At 37.8% G+C, this 20,332-nt stretch overlaps 2 protein-coding genes across 2 annotated transcripts; both read left to right on the top strand.

The window, feature by feature from the left end:
• Positions 1-223: 223 nt before the first annotated feature.
• LOC103142197 (ras-related protein Rab-5C) lies at positions 224-9,726 on the top strand. Its single transcript, XM_007558118.2, has 6 exons — positions 224-332; positions 5,411-5,761; positions 7,428-7,579; positions 7,675-7,797; positions 7,879-7,972; positions 8,318-9,726. Exons 2-6 carry the CDS (start codon positions 5,596-5,598, stop codon positions 8,443-8,445), a joined length of 663 nt encoding a protein of 220 aa, XP_007558180.1. The 5' UTR covers positions 224-332; positions 5,411-5,595; the 3' UTR covers positions 8,446-9,726.
• Positions 9,727-10,565: 839 nt separating this feature from the next.
• On the top strand, positions 10,566-19,749 carry LOC103142196 (histone acetyltransferase KAT2A-like). The gene is made up of 18 exons (XM_007558117.2): positions 10,566-10,914; positions 11,203-11,326; positions 12,068-12,213; positions 12,302-12,391; positions 12,474-12,655; positions 12,754-12,945; positions 13,154-13,260; positions 13,670-13,774; positions 14,165-14,301; positions 14,454-14,662; positions 14,750-14,876; positions 15,302-15,412; positions 15,502-15,645; positions 15,748-15,862; positions 15,940-15,976; positions 16,088-16,151; positions 17,536-17,620; positions 17,965-19,749. The coding sequence occupies exons 1-18, from the start codon at positions 10,690-10,692 to the stop codon at positions 18,156-18,158; spliced, it is 2,394 nt and encodes a 797-aa protein (XP_007558179.1). The 5' UTR covers positions 10,566-10,689; the 3' UTR covers positions 18,159-19,749.
• Positions 19,750-20,332: the final 583 nt, after the last annotated feature.

The raw sequence follows: 20,332 nt of genomic DNA, 5'->3' as shown, positions 1-20,332 counted from the left end.
TCATCATATGCTAATTAATACGAAATTCTCTGCTGTGAAAAAGTAACATAGACGGGGATAGCAGAAAGTATCTTTTAATCAATGTGCAACACTTTCAAACTTATTTCTACCCTCTGAAAAGAACTGTACACATTTAGCTTCAAGCTTTGAAACTTAACCGGTGTTCTGAATCTGATAGTTTATGCAGGCTGACGTTGTCATTGGTCAGACAGACACTGACAAAAACAGTGGGAGGTTCCCGGAAAAAAATCGCTTAGCGGAAGGGAAGGCCAGACCCCACGAAGCAGAAGACAGCCACTGCCGATGAGGCTAACGAAAGAAGAAAAAGTCATGTAAGTCGAGCTGCCTAATATGATCGAACATGTTAGGAGGGGGAACCCTTAAAGAATGTCCACTCTATGTTATTGAAAAGCTGTTTAGCCTTATTTGGTACAATTTAACCGAACCGATGTGCCAAGTCCGAGCTCAGCCTAAATGTCCATTAGAGTGGATCGAGTGGGGCTATGAGCTTCGGGCTGTAAGAGACGGAAAATTGAGAAACAACATTTCAAAGCCAAATAACAACTGCTGCTTGACAGGGTTTTGATATGGTTTCAATTCCGGAAGAGACACAGTTAGAAAGACCCCAAGTTTCTTTCGGACAGCGTGAAACAGCTGACGACGTGCGGCCGAGAAAAATGAAAGTTGTTTTAATGACGTTTTTGACACAGCTGCTAACAATGCTATCAGAAGTTAACCAATTAGTACTTTTTTTTCTCTCCAGAAACGCATTTAGTCGTCGCATTTAACACGTTAAACAAAGTTTCCTTTTCAGTTGCTTAGCATTTATATTTTGCTGTCGTTTACGCCACTAAGCTAATGCTAAAATGCTAGGCGAAGAGGAAAGATTAACAGTTGGAGTTTGTTTCAGGCATTTAGTCAGATGTTTATTGCTGACAATATTCTTGTTCACAGTCGGACCTTAAAATACCACATTTTAAGGCCTTTGTTGGATACTTGGTCGTTTATTTATCTGCTAATGTCGCTCAGCCTGTGTTAGCTGTTGTGCTAAAGCTAACCACAAACAGAAAGAAGTTTTGCTAACTTGGAAACATTAGAAACTTGAATCATTTCATGTGCTCCGGATGTGTATTTAGACCTCATTTGTTTCGACTATAACAAACACTGTTTATGGAGACGGTTAAGTACTTGATAACTGTTTTTATCTGAGAGACTCAGCAGTTTAACTGACGGATTCGTAAGCAATCTGCTTTCTTCAAATGCTCATACAGCTAGGAAACTCCTTCCACGTCCATTTTATTAAATTTGCTTATTTTTGTAACCTAACATTTAATCTTGCCTTACAAACTTCAATCATAAATACCTTTAAATGTCATCTCATAAAGTGTCATTACCGTTGACAGGTGTTATGTTGCACTTCTCTCCGTTATATTGCTAAAGTTATCTATCTACACGTGTGTCTGCTTACATTTAACAGCACATTAAATCACATGTACCTCCTGTTTATGACTTAATAACAGGAGCAGAGTTTGGACCTTTGAGACAGAAAGGGATAACCAGCCATGTGCATGGGCTGTTCTGGTGTTTATGGTGTTTGGACCTTGGCCTCATAAAGCGGCAATACGTTTTGGCAAATCAGCCCTGATAAAAGTTATGTTTTCCTTTTTTTAAAAGAGTATGCTTAAGTTTGTTTTCCAAAGTTTGCTGTGTATTGTATAAAGTTCAAAGGTCACAACACCTAAAATGGAAACAAGGGTTTGCATTTCTAATCAGGTGTGTCAATTTTTGTGTTTTGTGCCGTCATTATTTGGAATAAAAACGATTTGAGTTTTGATGCTAAGAATAAGTACTTAATAGTTTAGCTTTTGATGCATAGAAAGAATCTAGAAGAGCAACCTAGACATTTCAAGGCCCACTAATCTGAAGAGGTGAGCAGTAATTCAGTCTACTTACTAGAAAGGAATGTTGTTTTTTCTGTTTCCTTGAAACATTCAACTAAATGACAAGATGGTGATTGGGCTTCTGACTTCTCTGTTTGGTTACCCAGCGTCGAAGAGACGTCACAAGAAAGGGAAGTTCCTTTGATTTCCTATTGGCCTTTAAAGTGATTACTATCTTGTTTGCTTGTCCTGTGTTACATCAGTGCATTTATATTTAAACTTTCAAATACATTTTTGACTTGAAACACCATTTGAACAACCTTTTATGAAAAGAATTTGTCATTTCATTGTAGATTCTAGGCGATGATCTGCCTGTGTATCTTTACCGTTTTAACAAATGCATCTGACTTCAGTGTGTAGAACTTGAAATCTTGCTGACTGTATATTTGAAACTGCCTTAGCCAAGACTGGATGGTTACTTGGTATAGGGAACAAAGGGAGACCTGTGGTGCAGCCTTTATATCAGATACAACCAGCTGTTCTGTGACCCCACCCTTTTTCACAACATTCGTCTCTGGTTGCCTTCATAAAACTTGTACTGTTTGCTTATTATACTATTAAGACCTGAGGAGCTGTCTAGATAAACATACCAATTTGCCAATATTTTCACTTTCAGATATGCATTACGTTTAGCGCAATTAAAGGCAAGGTTAATGTAAAATTTTGCTCTGGGATTGAGTTGAATTTTAACATTCTCTTGAAAAGTAAGGACAGGTAAAGAATGTAGTTTGTTTTCTTCATTGATTATAAGTTTGAATTTTTTTCTTTTATTTGTAGAAAGTCTAAATAGATGAGTTATAAGTCAGACAATGACATGAAATGGACAAACTTTGTATTTTTATATTTATATAAAAACAAAACAAGTTGAGAACTCGATGTTGAACCTTGGGGTACATCAGCGTCATTAACTGTTTCTTTTGTATTATTATTATTATTATTATTATTTTATTTTATTAACAATGCAGGAAGGTTCATATTTTCCTGAGGAACAAAAATGCTTTTTAGTTATAGTACTTAATTTCCATGCACATATTTAAAGTTTGCACACACTGCCATATTTTGCATTAAACGTAGTGCAGTCCCTGTTGGTGTCTTGGACATCACGCTGGGTGCAGAGCAAACAGGAGGCCATGATGAATATTTAACAGGCTCTTGTGACTGCTGCTGCTGCTGCTTCTTCCTCCCTTTTTCCCTGACCATGTCCTGCTTTTTTCGCTCTCTATCCCATTTCATTATCAAGGTTCTGAGTGCACTTTAGAGATTCCCTCTCTCATAATGCATGATTAAGGTACAAGTGTTACAAAAAAATCTTGGCGGTATTTCAGTTATTACCACTGATTCCTTAAGCGAGGAATACAGGCGAGTTGTCATCAGCTGCTTGCGAGCACACAAGTACAGACTGACCTTTGTTTGTCCAGGTGAGCAGAGCGCCTTCATTCCTTCCTGATTTTTTTGTTTGTTTGTTTGTTTTCTTTTTGATGTGCTGTGAAATTGCATACTTGTCTGCCAGGTACCTTCACAACACTGTTAGCATCTGCAAAATATGCAAAAGTTGCAGTTTTTTTGAAAAAGGAGTAGTGCAGCTTACTGATGTTTTAATGCGAACACATTAGTAGAACATGGTTGCTGCACTGTCAAATAAAACATGCAAGTCCTGAATATTTTATGGACAAAGCTGTGATCTGCAGTCACATGCTAAAGATTAAGAATGAGTTCAGCTGCATGCCGTGGAAAAGCCCTGCTTCTTTTTAAAAAAAACTGTCCGCACCTATTTCTTCCTTTCAGTACATTACCAAACTCTACCAGCAAATATCTATCCTTCATACTCGGTGTAAGAATTCAGCGTCAAACTGTCTGTGTTAGACTGCTGGATTTATTGTGTTCAGCAGTTAAGTGTTCTGCAATCTTCACTTCCTGCTTTTAGCTGAGTTGTTTCCTGTCCTTTGACGGAGCAGAAGCTGACTGACCTAATGTTCGTCATCCAGCTGAAAAAAAAAAATAGATTTGGTGAAGTTTTAAGACTGTCATGTCTGGCAAACATGAAGCGAAATGCGCTGGTATGTAAGTATGCAGTAGTCAAAAAAGTCTGTGGTTTATAAATACTGAATTACAATGAATCAAATATATTGCTGTGGCTTACTTCTGCCTCCATTTGAGTTCCCCTTTTTTGACTCTTGACTACAACAAGTCAAACAATGAATAGTTTTAGAGTTGCTCAGTCTTTGCAACAAAACACATGTGGATATTGAAATGGGATATTTTAAAATCTTAAGTTGAATTTTGGGATTTATGTACATTAACTGACTGAATACATGAAATCTATCAGAAGGCCTTGTTGCCAAATGTCTATGGGATTTTAATTAATATACACCTTTTTGTTTATGTGGGACTCTTTGGATGCACTTTAGCAACCAATGATGCACAGAAATGTTCAATAATATATATAGTTAGCTGTAAGGAAATTTGGTAAACCTCTACCAACAGGAAGTCGTTTATGGTTATTTTGGCTCAGCTGGTTTAGATGAGGGCCATCTTTAGAGAGAAAAAAACATTTTATCATTATGTTTCTGTATAATTCATCAAAATTATGCAGAAACTAAATTAATCCTGGTCACCTGTCTGACTAGGCCACAGTTTGATCAGCTTCTAGGTTAACTGGCAGCACTTTAGTTAACATAGATAAGCAACCAACTGAGCTGTTGGTTGCTTAATGTTGCACATTTTGTATTGCACATTTTGTATTTTTACATCTCCGTCTTGAGACTTCTTATTTGCATGTAATAGACTGAGGGCCTGTTATTGGACAGCTGTTTTATTACGACATGCCAGAACCAGGTGCATTAATGAGTGTTGCAGTTCATGCTCTGCTTCTTTGCATGTTCTGCAGATAACCAAGGTAACCAGCTGGATTAGGGCACTGCAGCTTTTGGTTAATAGGTCTGTTTACATTAACCATTCAGGTTGGCCTTTGTCAAGTACCTTCACCACTTATTCATGTTCGTATATATGTTGCATGATATGGATTAAAGAAAAGGACTAGTATCTCAATATTTCTAGTTTATAAACAATTTTAACTTTAAGTAATTGAACTGATTATTTTTGCCTCTTGTTTCAGTCCTTAGCGTATGCAGTAGCATCTTAAGAAACTTAGTAGTATGGTCTGAATGTAGCCTGTGGGAGAAAAACCAAGGGCACAATTTCAAATAAGCCATGAAGTGTTCTCCTTTAGCACTTGTTTATACTAAACAAGGCTAAATGAATAACTCTCAAACGGGGAAATGAGTCTGATAGTGGTGTTTTGCATCAACAACTTCAGTTTTAAGGTTTTTGAAGCCAACAACAAAGCTTTGGTGCAGAAGCATAAGGATGATTTCTGTTTTTGGTGGATTTCGATTTTGATTGTATTCGGAGACTGTGGTTGTTTAGTAGAAACTCAATAAACTTAAATGCTTTTCTCTCTTCTTTTGCAGCTCTCAGTAGTGAGGTGTCGTCTTCCTCCAGGAAAGCTACCTGCATGACCTGAGCCCACCTGCGTTTACCTCAGCTTCACCGTCCTTCTGCAGAAAAAACTTAAGCCTTTACTCATTCATCCTCTCCTACCCCTCCCACACACGGCCTTTTTTTTTTTTTTTCTTGTAATTTCCAACGCTGCAATATGGCAGGGCGAGGTGGACCAGCACGGACCAACGGCACCGCTGCTAGCAACAAGATCTGTCAGTTCAAACTAGTGCTACTGGGAGAATCGGCAGTTGGAAAGTCCAGCCTGGTGCTGCGCTTCGTCAAGGGCCAGTTTCACGAGTACCAAGAGAGCACCATCGGAGGTAAGGAGTCCAGGATTTCTGTATGTTTTCCATGCAGGTAAACATGCATTTTTGTTTAAAGCACTGTATTTGTAATCTGTAGTATCAGTGAGTTCTGATGATGTAGTAATTTATAGATACATGGCATATTCCAAATACAAATCAACATAAAAAGGCCTTCAGATTTCAGAAATTCTCACTTTTATCCTTTAAATTACAAAGCACGGAATAAAGTGTGACTAAAACTGGATTAGCTAGATTATCTTGGATTGCTAAAATGATAAATGGAAAGTTAATAAATTAAACTGTAACTTTTCACAACTGCATATGGGAAAAAAACATTGAAATTCTTGTTTTTCTGTCTCAGTTTCACTGTTTTTTTTGTGCTGCATTCTTCCACCAGCTGATGGTATACAGAAGTTATTTAAAAGTCATCTGGGCTATCTAAAAGGCGCAAAAAGCTGGTAGACTTCTAATGAAATATTTCTGCACATGAAGTCATTTGGTTTGCGTCAAACATCCATGTGGGTGTTAAGGTTCTGAACTGATTGTGCACTCTTGATTTAAAACATCAGACTCCAGCCCTGAAGCAGAAGACTTGTCCATGCCAGTAGAAGTGATCTGACTTCTGGCAGGTCTTGCTCATATTTGTTGTCGGTTTAGTCAGGAGAAGGACTGGTAAAACCAGTTCTTCCAAGACCAAAGGATGACTTCAACTGGCTTCAGGCTCTTCACGCAAAGTAGGCAGACATCTTTACCAAAACTGGTCAAATTGCAGAAAGTGACGCACGTCTCTTGACTGTTTCAATGGACCTAGATTGTAGCATCAAATCAAAATGAGGGCAAATACCAGTTAAATGGAGCTTTGAATTAAAGGTGGAATGTTACGAATTGAATTGCTGAACAGAAATATGTTAATCCATCTGAAACTGGATTAACAACTGGAAACTTTCCACCTTTCTTTGTTGTATTCCACAGGTTTTTGTGGGTTTTCCACATGTTTGCCTATTTCAGAAGATACAAACATACATTTCACTGGGTAGCAGTTTTAGAAATTTGTTTTTTTTTAATGTTTATATAAATGTTCAGTATCTTCAGGGCAGTCAAGTGAAAATTTAAGATTGTACATGTATGAAATAAGTCATTTCATAGTCACTTTTTCCCCAACTGTCTTCCCTGCTGTATCCGGTTCTGATGAGTCAACTTGCATAAGAATGTAGGAACAGGATACTCGCCAAAGAATGGGTGAAAATAAAACGAGTCAGCACTTTTCTTGTTTTTCTTTTTTGCTTTCTTTTGAACTTGTGGTCAGCGGCATGCCTGGTCAAAGATTACAAAGCTTTAAAATGTGTACTATGCAAGAAGGAGCTAAGCTTTAGGTGTCATGTGAGAGATGGCTGATTGTGTGAGTGTGCATTTCATAAACTAACATTTCCTCCTGGTAAAGTCAGTTGCTTTCTTTTGTTTTCTATGTTTTTTATTTCTTTGATTTGTAGCGTTTTCAGCAGATTATGAATGTTAATAATTGATTTCATATTATTAATGTGTCCCAATTTAGTGACTTGTGTTTTTTTCTTTATCATGACACCAAGACTTATTCTGAAGAGAAGTCAAATATACTTTTTTTTTTTTTTTTTTTTTTTTTTTTTTATAAACCCGTTAATTATTTTTCTAATTATCTTTTTAGCTGCCTTCCTCACACAGACGGTATGTTTGGATGATACAACAGTCAAGTTTGAGATCTGGGACACTGCAGGACAGGAACGGTATCACAGCTTGGCGCCTATGTACTACAGAGGAGCCCAGGCTGCCATTGTGGTCTTCGACATCACCAACACAGTGAGTCACAACCAAAACGCTCTGGTCGACTATTTGCGTAATCGAGTCAGATTTAAGTGTGGTATCACACTATTTTGCACCTTTCTGTTGTAAAGGATACGTTCACACGTGCAAAGAACTGGGTGAAGGAGCTGCAGCGACAAGCCAGCCCCAACATCGTTATTGCACTGGCAGGAAACAAAGCCGACCTGGCCAGTAAGAGAGCCGTAGATTTCCAGGTAAGGGGAATAAATACAGAATCTGCTACAGATTAATTTTCAAGGTCAAAATTCCCTGAGCTGTTTCCTTTGGTCCTGTAGGAAGCACAAGCATATGCAGACGACAACAGCTTGCTCTTCATGGAAACTTCAGCCAAGACCGCAATGAATGTTAATGAGATTTTTATGGCTATAGGTGAGTGTTTCTCAGAAGTCCAACTATTAATTCATGAATGATTTATACAGGCTGAGAATAAATTGGTACCTCCTAGTAACACTGTAAATATGCACTTAAATAAATTTTGCTTTTGACTGAAAAAAAGTATTGGAGCCTTCTATCGTAGACATTTCAGTGTAAAAGTTTTCTGTTTTTTCTTTCAATATATATTTAATCTTAGTTTTAATAAATGTGATTCTACTTAAAATTTTGGTCATTTGTCACATTTTTTTTTAGGTTCATTGGTAGATAATTATTGGTAGAATCCATTGTTGCAATACTTTAAGCCGGAGATTGACCAATTATCTTTATTCTCTGCAACAGCCAAGAAACTTCCGAAGAACGAGCCTCAGGGCGGAGCGGGACCAGGCGGACGGGCCAGAGGTGGCGTGGATCTGCAGGAAACCGCTCCACAGGGCAGAAGCGGCCAGTGCTGTGGGGGTGGAAACTAACTAACTCAATAAATCAGCTGATCCAGCCGATCAACAACACCAGATATTAGCCAGCTGTAAAACGACGCCCCCGTTGGTCCAACCAAACCACCAAAAGACCAACTTATCCTCTCAGCACCAACTAACTGTTTGACAAAATGAGCATACTGGCCAGTTGATTGCCAGATCCCCACTGATGGTTCCAGCTTGATGAACCTGCCAAAAATACCAAGAAATCAACCTACAGGCTTATTCACAGAATCGTGTTTTTTCACCCCTGGACTCGCCATTCCATGACCTTTCTTTTGATGGACACATGACATCACCTTGGATTGGGGAAAAAAAAAAAAAAAAAACATCCCATTCATGGAAGGAAAACAAACAGAAGTCATTAACAATTTCTCCTAAGAGAGGCGTCTTGTCCACTGTTCTGTGTTTGTATAGAGGAAATCGAATTAATGGAAAAGGAAGGAAAATGTGTAGGTTTGATAACCCTGTTGTTGCACAACTTGGACTCACTTTACAAGTGCACCATAAATGTTTCCATCATGGTCTTATGTTAAAAGCAGGGTGCATATGGAGTCTTAAGGAATTGGATAAGGAGGTTTTCACCAAGAGAGAACAAATGGGCAGATTTCTTATAGAGCTGAGCTGTGTAGATTGATTATCTCTATTAGTTTTTTCTTTTTTCTTTTGGCACAGACTGGTCAGTATGATTTTGAAACCTATCTTAAGGTTTTACAATCATTTATCTATGTTATCCAAACATATACAGTAAATGCAACTTTATTAACAATTTCACCCGTATGTAATTTTAGCATTAATGTAATGTTCCTGAATTATCAGTGTAAAATGGGAGATGTGTAAAGATTCTTTTTTTTTCTTTCTTGACCAAAATCACAACTGCATTTAAAACATATTTCTGTATTTGTAACAGACTTTTGAAGTTTGTAATCAATCTGTAGTTACTGTAAAAAACAAACAAAAAAAACACAATCTGTTTGTATTCTGTCAACTTTATTTTTCATGTCTTAATTTCTTTTTCCTCTGGAGATTCATGGTATTAAATGCACTGGTTCTGTCTCATCAGCTTTGTGAATTGAGATGTTATCCTCTGCTTCTTTCATTTCAAGGAGGGCTTGAGTTTGAGTTATCTTGTCATCCTGCTGTGGCATCACCATCTTGCACAGAAGAACTTGCACCAGAACAGCGCTCGCTGCTGTAAAGTGGGTATCGGGTAGAGAAGATGTGTAGAGAAGGAGGAAAGAAAATGTAATTTTACAAATAAAAGAGCCGAAGGTATTATCTTTGAGTGATTTTTTTTTTCATATTAAGTGTTAACTTGTTTTTCAAAGACTAAATCCACTTTTGATGGTAGATTTATTTAAGCTATGGAGTAAATGCTCTAATTTTAGCATTAAAAATGTACATGACATTAAAGCCTCACCTTTTATAGATATACGATTTGTATAGGTGCAAAGATGTTGGAATAACCAGAGTTGGCACTGGTTGTTTTGGTGAAATACCACGATGCCCCGCCCACACTTTTTGCAACATATATGTTGCAAAAAGTCAAAAAAATGGCCACCAACTTCCCTAGCAAAGATTGGTTCAGGAAAAATTCAGGGTAATTAAGCAGCTAATATTGCCCTAAAACTCCCAGCGTTGTGTGGTGAAATGCAGAACAGTTGAAACGTCGGCTAGTTTTCGCATTAGATACTTCGAAAAATGCTACATTTTTCAGAGTATGCTCTGTTTTTGCATATTAAAATATCAAACTAAAGATAGTTTAGTGACTCTCTTTATCCGAGTCCCGTGACTCCAGAGAGTTAAAAGAAACAGGTTTGACTTATTTTTGCAGTAGTTTGAAAATTTTTGCTTTCCTGTTTTAAATAAAAGCCATCCGATCATGTTATTTTTGTAAGTTTAAGTATTTTTTTTTTTACTCATCGCCTGCTCATGTCCACATTCAAAACGGTAATTGTGTTGCAGTTTCCCTCTTTTCCCACTAGGGGCCGGTAAGGATTTGAAAACCTGCAGGTTGCTGCAAATCTCAGTTTAGCGGATAATTTTTTTTTTTTTTACAAATAAAATTTGACTTTTTTTAAATTAAGCGTGAGATTCCGTTATTATCTGAATATAACACAATCTCGAGGTAAAAGTTACTTTTAGGTGTGTATATGGAAAACTCATTTTTCTGACTGCACCTAAAGGCAGCGTATGAGCTAATCGGTAGCGGAGGGAGTCTGTATCCGCAGCGTGGATATGTCGGACCCGGCTACACAGGCCTTACAGCCCCGGCTTCTCCAAGCCCAGTCGAGTGGCTCAGCGGGGTCCGGTGCTGCAGCAGCAGGCTCCGGTACAGGGAACAGCGACCCGGTTAGACCAGGACTTAGCCAGCAACAGCGTGCGAGCCAGAAGAAAGCCCAAGTCCGAGCTTTTCCACGGGCGAAAAAGCTTGAAAAACTTGGCGTATTCTCCGCGTGCAAGGTAGCTAACATGGCTAGCCAAAGTTTACAACAACAAAGCAATGGTGTGATTGTATTATATGTAATATACCCTATATAATAACGAACTATTAACACAGTTTATCGGCGTAGCTGTACAGCGTTGTAGCTAGCTACTCTGGCAGAGAAATGGGCATTTAAAATAAACGCAAACCTGTGGAAGGATATTTCTCCTCGGCTAGCTTAATTGATATCAATTATTGGCTTGCACAAACGTGAATTGGTGTGCAATTTAAGTCGCCCATGTGGTTTGTTTTGTTTTTATTCTCAGGCCAGTGACACATGCAAGTGCAATGGATGGAAAAACCCGAACCCCCCTTCAGCTACACGGATTGATCTGCAGCAGCAAGCAGCCAGCCTGAGCGAGCCCTGCCGCAGCTGTGGACATGCACTGGGTACAAACTAACCAGACCCCTTCTCCGAATAACATGCAGAGCGCTGTGCATTTAAACACCAGTTACATTTCCGAAATTAGAATTGGTCAACCTGCAATGTGGATTTGGTTATTTTTCCCCCCCCTACCAAGCCATACACAAGAAATTATATTTCTATTTTTGCAGAGATTATCTGTTTAAGTGGGTTCCAGTTAAATCATCCCAATGTATTTCATAGATTAACCTAAATTACTGCTGCAGTTTCATGGACATAGGGGGGAGAGGGGGGGAGAGAACAGAACAAACAAAAAACATATTCTTACAGTGTTTTCGGATGATTGTATTTTTTTTATTTTATTTTGCCTTTTATAACCAGAAATGTCTCATATGGATACACATCTTTTATGCGAGTCTGATGCACAAGTTTAGGGTATATATAAATACATTATTTAGATATAAATAGTCTTTGATAAATCTTAAGGATGGGGTTCCACATGGTTCTGTTCATGGTACTATTTTACGTACATTTCATTTGCTTCATTATGTCATCTTCCAGGATTGTTCTCAGATGGTGATTTATTCTTTAAGCCATATTAAAAACTAGTGTCAGATGGACAAGCGGAGATGGATTTTATATTTAAGATAAAAAAAGAATATCTATTTACAAAACCCTTTCATTGATTTTTTTTTTTTCATCCACCTTGAACTTAGCAGATATTCGGTAAGGAGACTGAATACTAATACTGATGTTTTGTCCCACAGCTGATCACGTGTCCCATCTGGAGAACGTGTCTGAGGATGAGATTAACAGGCTGTTGGGGATGGTGGTTGACGTCGAGAACCTTTTCATGTCTGTACACAAAGAAGAGGACACTGATACCAAGCAAGTGTACTTCTACCTTTTCAAGGTAAGCCAGTGCTTCAGTTCAGCTGCAATGATTTTAATTGCTACAGTAGACAGCTTTGTGATCAATGTATTCCCTTGTGTCCCTTAAGCTACTGAGGAAATGCATCCTGCAGATGAGTCAGCCAGTTGTGGAGGGATCCCTGGGAAGTCCACCGTTTGAAAAGCCCAACATCGAGCAGGTAATACAAAGCTTATTATAACAAACAAAGTCTCAAGAACAGTTTTTGTTTTGCTAATTTTGTCCTCCTTTTCGTTGTGCAGGGCGTTTTGAATTTTGTACAGTACAAGTTCAGCCACCTTGCGCCAAAGGAGAGACAGACCATGTTTGAACTCTCAAAGATGTTTCTCATATGTCTGAATTACTGGAAGCTTGAGACACCGACGCAGTATCGTCAGCGCACGCAGAAAGACGATGCAACAGCATACAAGTTGGACTACACCAGGTGTGTGCAGGAGTTTACAACGAGAAAGCATGTGTGTATTTTCCTGATCTATGCTAGGTTCTGTGCTTAACAGACGTTCTGATCTCCATTGCTGCCAGGTGGTTGTGCTACTGCCACGTCCCGCAAAGTAACGACAGCCTGCCTCGCTACGAGACCACGCAGGTGTTTGGCCGGAACTTACTCAAGTCCATCTTTACCGTTACTCGCCGCCAGCTCCTGGAGAAGTTTAGAGTGGAGAAGGACAAACTGCTGCCAGAAAAACGCACACTTATCCTTACGCACTTTCCCAAGTAAGAGCAGCTTCTCCGATGCCGCCATGTGGCTTCTGCTATGGCTGTGACTGTAGATGCAACAGGGTTGTTGATGAGTTTCGGTATAATTTTACATTTCTAATTTTTCAAAAATCACTGCGTTTACAAATGAATTTAATCTTGAATATTTACGTTGCAGTCTATATCATCCTTTATAGATAAGTTACTCATTTATGTTTGTTTCCAGGTTCTTGTCGATGCTGGAAGAGGAAATCTACGGGGAAAATTCACCGATATGGGAGGCTGACTTCACCATGCCTGCTTCAGAAAGCACACAGATTGGACATCAGACAGGTGAGGTGGTGCTGGAGTCACTTATTTTATTAAAATGGACATTATAAGAATAAAGCACATTTTAAGAACCCACTAATGGTCCTGTGATGACATGTCCGGGTTTTCTGCTTTCTGCTTTAATGGCCATACCTGTGCATCCTAAAAGTTGCCTCCAATTGTACATTATTTTTTTCACCTAGCAGAATTGCTTATTTCAAATTCTCTTGAGACCTCTTTAAATTCCTCACCTCATTTCTCAGTACCGTTAAATTAGAATTTGAGTATTCATTGGTTCGAATACATGAGAAAAACAGAAGCTATGTGGAAATGATATAAGGTTTAATATATTTGGTCTAACAGACACAAAGTGCAGAGTTATGCTGCTCTCAAAGTTGTGTGGATTTGTAACTGTGTGGTTTTGTGTTTGCAGTGATCAGTCCTACTTCAGCGTCCGGGTCTCCTGCTTTGTCCAAATGTCTGAACAGCTCCTCTTCTCTGGGCAGCACGGATACGGGAGGCGTAGAGCCCATCACAGGTCAGTGACGGACTCTCCTTTGGTTTACTCTTGGAGCTCAAAGCTCCACTCTGCCTGGCTAAACAGAAAAGAACTGCAGATAGATGTTTACTCTGCTTGACGCCGATGATTTGACCCGTCTTAAACAGTCTAACACCTTTTCCAAGACAACATGATTTGTCTTTAGAGGTGATTGTTTAAGAAATTAGAAACAGTTAGCCTTGTAGTTATTTGGTTAGTTAAATCCAGGTAGCAACATTATTATTTGGAAAGGCAGTGCGGCACAAAAATGTATTTGATTTCATAAAATATAGCAGTCTGGCCTAAAATATGAAAATATTCTCACAAAAATGAACAATATAAAAAAGCCTAATCGTTGTTTTAACCTGAAAAATGTCGCTTCCTCTTCAGGGGACAAACGCAAACTTCCAGAGGCGTTGACGCTGGAAGACGCTAAGAGGATCCGTGTGATGGGGGACATTCCTATGGAGTTGGTGAATGAAGTCATGATGACGATCACTGATCCTGCTGCTATGCTCGGACCGGAGGTCTGTCCCCATAAACCTGCTCAGCAATTAGTATCGTTTGATTTACAGCAATCTACTAAATATTTCTCCCTTTGTGTTAAATGACTGTAATCCGGCATAGTTTGTATGTATATGAAAAACTGGAAATGCTAACACATAATTAATGGTTCTAGACTAATCTGCTGACACCTAACGCTGCTCGTGACGAGACGGCCAGACTAGAAGAGAGACGGGGCATCATTGAGTTCCACGTTATCGGAAACTCCCTTTCCCAAAAGTCCAACAAGAAGATCCTGATGTGGCTTGTTGGCCTTCAGAACGTATTTTCCCATCAGTTACCTCGCATGCCCAAAGAGTACATCACACGACTCGTGTTTGACCCGTAAGTAAATGTTCTCCTACTTTATTTTTTGTCATCTTTTTTTTTTTTTTCTTAGCAAACCTTCCCTAACAATCCCTGTTTTCACAGGAAGCACAAAACCTTAGCCCTCATTAAAGATGGCCGCGTCATTGGAGGCATCTGTTTTAGGATGTTCCCCACTCAGGGCTTCACAGAGATAGTGTTCTGTGCCGTCACGTCCAATGAACAAGTCAAGGTAACTATGACCTGGACTAACTTCCACGCTGCTTTTGTTTTTCTGACGCTCTTTAAAGTTTCTGTAGTTTATTTTTTTTATTTATTTATTTTTTTTTTTATCCAGCCTCATTGGAGACTTTTCAAGTAGTAACAATCACGTTGTAACATCTCAATCAGATTTAAATCCAGACTTTAACAAGACCAGTAAAAAATATTGATTATAGGAAAAAGAGAAAACATTTTGGTCTATTCAAAGTTGGAATTGTTACATCAGCTTAGATAAATTAAAACATTTTCAAGATTCAAAGGAATTGGCAAGTTTAGTTTGTAAAAGCGCTACATGAATACAGTGTGGGAAGATCCGCAATATATTTTGTTTGGCATCCGTTTGTCATACATCTCAGTAAATAATAGCAACGTATCTGTGTTTACTTTTTTTTAAAGGGCTATGGCACCCACCTGATGAACCACCTGAAGGAGTATCACATTAAACACAACATCCTTTATTTCCTCACTTATGCTGATGAGTATGCCATTGGCTACTTCAAAAAGCAGGTACTGGAGGCACAGCAACTCCGTTATCAGTGCTTCTGTTGATTCATGTCTCCTTTTATCTTTAATATTATTATTTTTTTTCTACATAGGGTTTCTCCAAAGATATCAAAGTCCCCAAGGGTCGATACCTGGGCTATATCAAAGACTATGAGGGAGCAACCTTGATGGAGTGCGAGCTAAACCCAAGGATCCCCTACACAGAGCTTTCTCACATTATTAAAAGACAGAAGGAGGTGTGTAAGGATAAGAATCTTTACTGCCAAAAAATACCAGTTTTGAGTGTATCTGTGTTTGTAATATGTTTATTATATCCAATTTTGGTGTGATCATTCTAGATTATAAAGAAGCTGATTGAGAGAAAACAGAGTCAGATCAGAAAGGTTTATCCAGGTCTGACCTGCTTCAAAGAGGGCGTGCGACAGATCCCAGTGGAAAGCATCCCTGGAATAAGTGAGTGTGTACAAGGTGTAAGCTGACATGTACAATTAAATTATTCATCATATGACTAAGATCTGTATTCGTTTCAGGAGAGACAGGCTGGAAACCCAGTAGCAAGGACAAAGGGTAAACACCTTCTATAGGCTGCGTTGATTATTTTACCCAATTTTTGTATCTTTTATTTGCATGTAGATAGTCTTCTGCATCATTTTTAGTTTAAACATTGATCTTCTGCAGGAAAGAGGTGAAGGACCCTGATGTGCTTTACAACATGCTGAAGAACCTTCTGGCACAAATAAAGGTTAGAATCACCTGCCAACAGAAAACAAAAATTACCAAACTGGGACCAATAAAAATGGTTCTACGCTGTCTTGAAAACTATAAAATTTGTATGAATTGTTTTCTGTAACTGGTTCATTGTTGGAAAGAAGAAAATATAGAATACCAAAGGTTTGCTTTTTCTGAGCATATTCCTTAAACCACATGTTCACCAATCCGTAGACTATTATTGATCAGTTTTCAGGAATTAAAAATATCTTAAATTTTCTTTTCTATTCAATAAATGCATTAAGACTAAGAACGACTGATGGATTTCGGTGAAGAAAATCATCAACCACCAGTGTGCACTTTAAAAACATCTTTTACAAAAATCGGGTAAACCCTGCAGACACCTAATTTGATGGATAAATTGGAATAAACTTGTAAATCCCTGATATTATGTTTTTAAAAATACAAAGTACTTGCTGCATAATTTTTCTCCTTTGCTCACACCAAACTGGAAAACCACTTTATGCTCATATCACCGCTTCCATTTAAAGTTTACCATCAGTATTTTGTTTTCTGGGTTGTAAAATAGAAGACCTCAGAGTTTTATACCATGACAACACATTGAACATTTCCACTGTTTGTTTTGTCAAATCCATTGTTGGCCAATTTTAGTATTTTGCAGCAGCCTGAATGTTGAAACCTTTCAACAGTTTCAGAAGCAGTTAAGAAGTTGCAAAGTTTTTGTTTCTTAAAGAAAGCACACAATTTATCATCTAACCAATGAATAATTAATGAGGACAGCTGGTGCATAAAAGCTCCTTTGTGGTAGCATTAGTACGTTATCAGTAATGCATTACAGTAACCAGTAGTGTGCCACTCAGACATGCAGTGCCTTAACTTTTTCAGTTTGTTGTGTCCTGTGATGACGCACAAGGAAAGGAAAATAAAGAACCTTTCTTATGCAATTACACTTCATGACTGATTTAATATTGTAGAGGAAGTGTTACATTTTTCCTTAGATACAGAATTTTCTGAGTTTAAAGTTGGAAAGTTGACAGAAAGGTCAAAGGTTGCTGAACCAGCCCTTTACAAATATGCCTGACATACATATGGAGCTTTGTGATTGCCACAATAAAGTTTCAATATAATTTAATTTGACTTTGTCAGATTTGTCACGTTGTTTCATTAAATCTTTTACACATGATGTAATTCTCATAAAGTGAAAATCATTGTGTTTTGAATAATTCATTTTTTGCAATTAATTTTTTGACTACAGCACAAGCATATTCACTGGTCTAATATGTTCTTAAAGCCATCGAGAAAATCTGGAATTTGGGGTCTAGAAAAGTGTGGAGTTATGAAGCTAAACATTTTTTGAAGCTCTGTGGCAATTTGAGTTTATTCTATTTTCTTGTCAGACTCATCCTGATGCTTGGCCTTTCATGGAACCAGTGAAGAAATCTGAAGCTCCTGATTACTATGAAGTCATCCGCTTTCCTATTGGTAAGAGAGCATCTACCTCTTTTTAATAGAGTAATATCATCCATATGTTTATTCCTATTTCAAATGTCCAAAGCCTGGTATTTCATGAAATATAAACTATATCAAACAAATTTAAAACAGCATGTCCTATTGGTTTATTTAATAAATCCTTCACTATTTCCTTTGATTCTATTTTTATGTAATAAATAGATCTTGAAGTTTTTCTTTTTTTTCCAAGAATATTTTAATCCACTTCTTTTGCTGGACTGGCTTAGAATTAGCAAATGTATAAATGTTGTGTCTTATTATGGAATTCCTGTATTTCCTAAGCACTATTAAGTGTTTTTCTTTACTTTTACATTGAGACCTGAAGACCATGACAGAGAAACTCAAGAACAGATACTATGTAACCAAGAAGCTCTTTATTGCGGATCTTCAGCGAATCATCAGCAATTGTCGCGAGTACAACCCCCCAGACAGCGAGTACTGCAAGTGTGCCAACACGTTGGAGAAGTTCTTCTACTTCAAATTAAAAGACGGAGGCCTGATAGAGAAATGAACTATAGCTTATGTGAAAAAAAAAAAAAAATTGCCAGCTTTCGTCATATCTGGGGTAAGAAAAAAAACGTATGAAAACAATACATTTTGGAAAGGATTTGTGGGACTTAAGAAAAGAAAGGCATCAAAGTCGGCTGAGCATCAACAGTGTCAAACTGACATCTTCTTCAAGTCATCTTGTGGCATTTCCCAGAGCTCAGTGGGAGAATAATGTGAATTATTCATGCCTCATTGAGTGTACCAAAGTTGTACAGGTCCAAGATTTAAAACTGCTTCTGTTGTGTTATTTACTGATTCATATTTATGTCATTGAATGATGGTTTGGTTGCATAAAACAAGTCACAGGAGCCAGTGTATGTCAGAAAACTGGACTTTGGGACCTAAAGCCATGTTGCCTTCTGTTACTGAAAGACACTTGAACATCCCAGCCAGTTCACAGGTATGAAGGTTGCCCTTCTCAGAGGGTTTGTTTGGAGAGGTGAAAGTTCGCTCAAAATACTGAGTCCACTTGAATCAGTCATTAATAAAAAAATGTAAATAGATTTTTGTTTGTTATAACATGGAAAAAAAGTTTTCCTCAAGTACTCGTGGTCCTTTTTTTTATATTATTATTCTAGAGAAATAAGTTTTATCATCATTTAGGGAAACAGCTTTTTAAGGCATTGTTTACTCCAGACAAATGAATCTTCTTCTGAAGTTAAAGGACATGTTTGGCCTCACTTCCAGGCATGGAATTGGTTTCAAATATTTCCTGTGCCAAACTGTTTTTGTGTTTTCTGATCACAAAAACAAACGCTTTTGTGATCAGAACATCACGCACCTTCATGATATTAAAAGAACCTCTCCAAGCATCATTCCATCATTAACAAGGTTTTGTACCAGATACTTCACTACAAGTTGTCATTATTAGCTTTAAAAATCCCTGTATTGGTGAATAGTAGGTGATGGCACCGACTAGTTTTTTTTTTGTTTTTTTTTGTAGTCAGTTTTCTCAAACATGTTATAAATAGAAATGTGTTTAACATAACACGCAATGTTTTTTTTTTTTTTTTGTTGAATTATTGAGATGAAGATGCAAACAAAGTGGGGAGAAGAGATGCAGGAAGACTTGACTTTGGTTTAATTCTCACATCATATTGACTCCACACAACCCGAAGTAGGTGTTAATGCGTAACAGTTTACATTTTTCGTAACAGCAAAAACCACTTGTTTTTGCTGTTTATGCATTTGCTATTTACCTATAAAACATTTTTTTTATTATTATTTTTATTGGTCAGTGTCAAAGTGCTTCCTGAGCTGCATCTAGTTTTTCAGGGAAGTAAATGTCAAATGCTGACTGATTCAGCGTATTGAATGTTTCATTGACACTGTATGTGTGTGATAATCTTTTATTTTGTACTTGAATGACTTAAGAGCTTTGTTGAAGTGATGTCAGTGCTGCATTATTCAGGGTTTTCAATAACGCAATTTCACCTTAAATCCACCTATGCTGCATTTCAATCTCTTAAAACAAAAAAAAAAAAGGCTTCAGTTGGAGTTGAATGCCATTTACTGTAAAACTGTTCACGACAATAAATATGTTTTTATGTAAATATTTGATGTTTTCAGGTGATTTCCATCTCTGACTCACTCAGTAATTAACCCTGAAGAAAAGCCTCAACTTGTGTGATTTAACTTGGAGGTCTTCCAAGAGGTTAATCATCTGTGGAAATTCTGGTTCTAAAAAGTATAGACAGTAATTTTTTCTTTCTAGTAGAGTGTGACAATTATTGAATCTGTAAGGCATTTATTATCAATTTTAAGCTGTAGTCCATGCCTCAAGTGGGAGAGATTTTCCTCATATCGCCCAGCCCTAGTGCCAATGGATACTTTGAAAGAAACTACAAAATGATCCAGTGTCATTTGCGTTAAAACAAATGTTTCAGCCTTTATACATCAGAAACTGCAACAGCTAACTAAAGAGGTGTGTCTTCTCTGCTGCAAGGCTACAAGTTTCACTTTCCCAACAGCAAAAAGAAAAACAAACACGCACCACTGTTAAGGGTCTGCATGCAAAGTCTTAGTGTTTGTTGTGGCCATCCAGCTAACATGCCACCCTGGCTAACAGAAACTTGCTGTAAGTTTTGTTTTTCTGGTGTAAGAACAAGAGAGGGGCCCGGTTAGGGTACATCGAAC

The sequence above is a fragment of the Poecilia formosa genome, unplaced genomic scaffold (assembly GCF_000485575.1).
Source record: "Poecilia formosa unplaced genomic scaffold, Poecilia_formosa-5.1.2 Scaffold94, whole genome shotgun sequence".
In the NCBI taxonomy this organism is placed as follows: domain Eukaryota; kingdom Metazoa; phylum Chordata; class Actinopteri; order Cyprinodontiformes; family Poeciliidae; genus Poecilia; species Poecilia formosa.
Note: the sequence above shows the minus strand (reverse complement) of the source record. Positions and strands in the feature narration are given on the sequence as shown.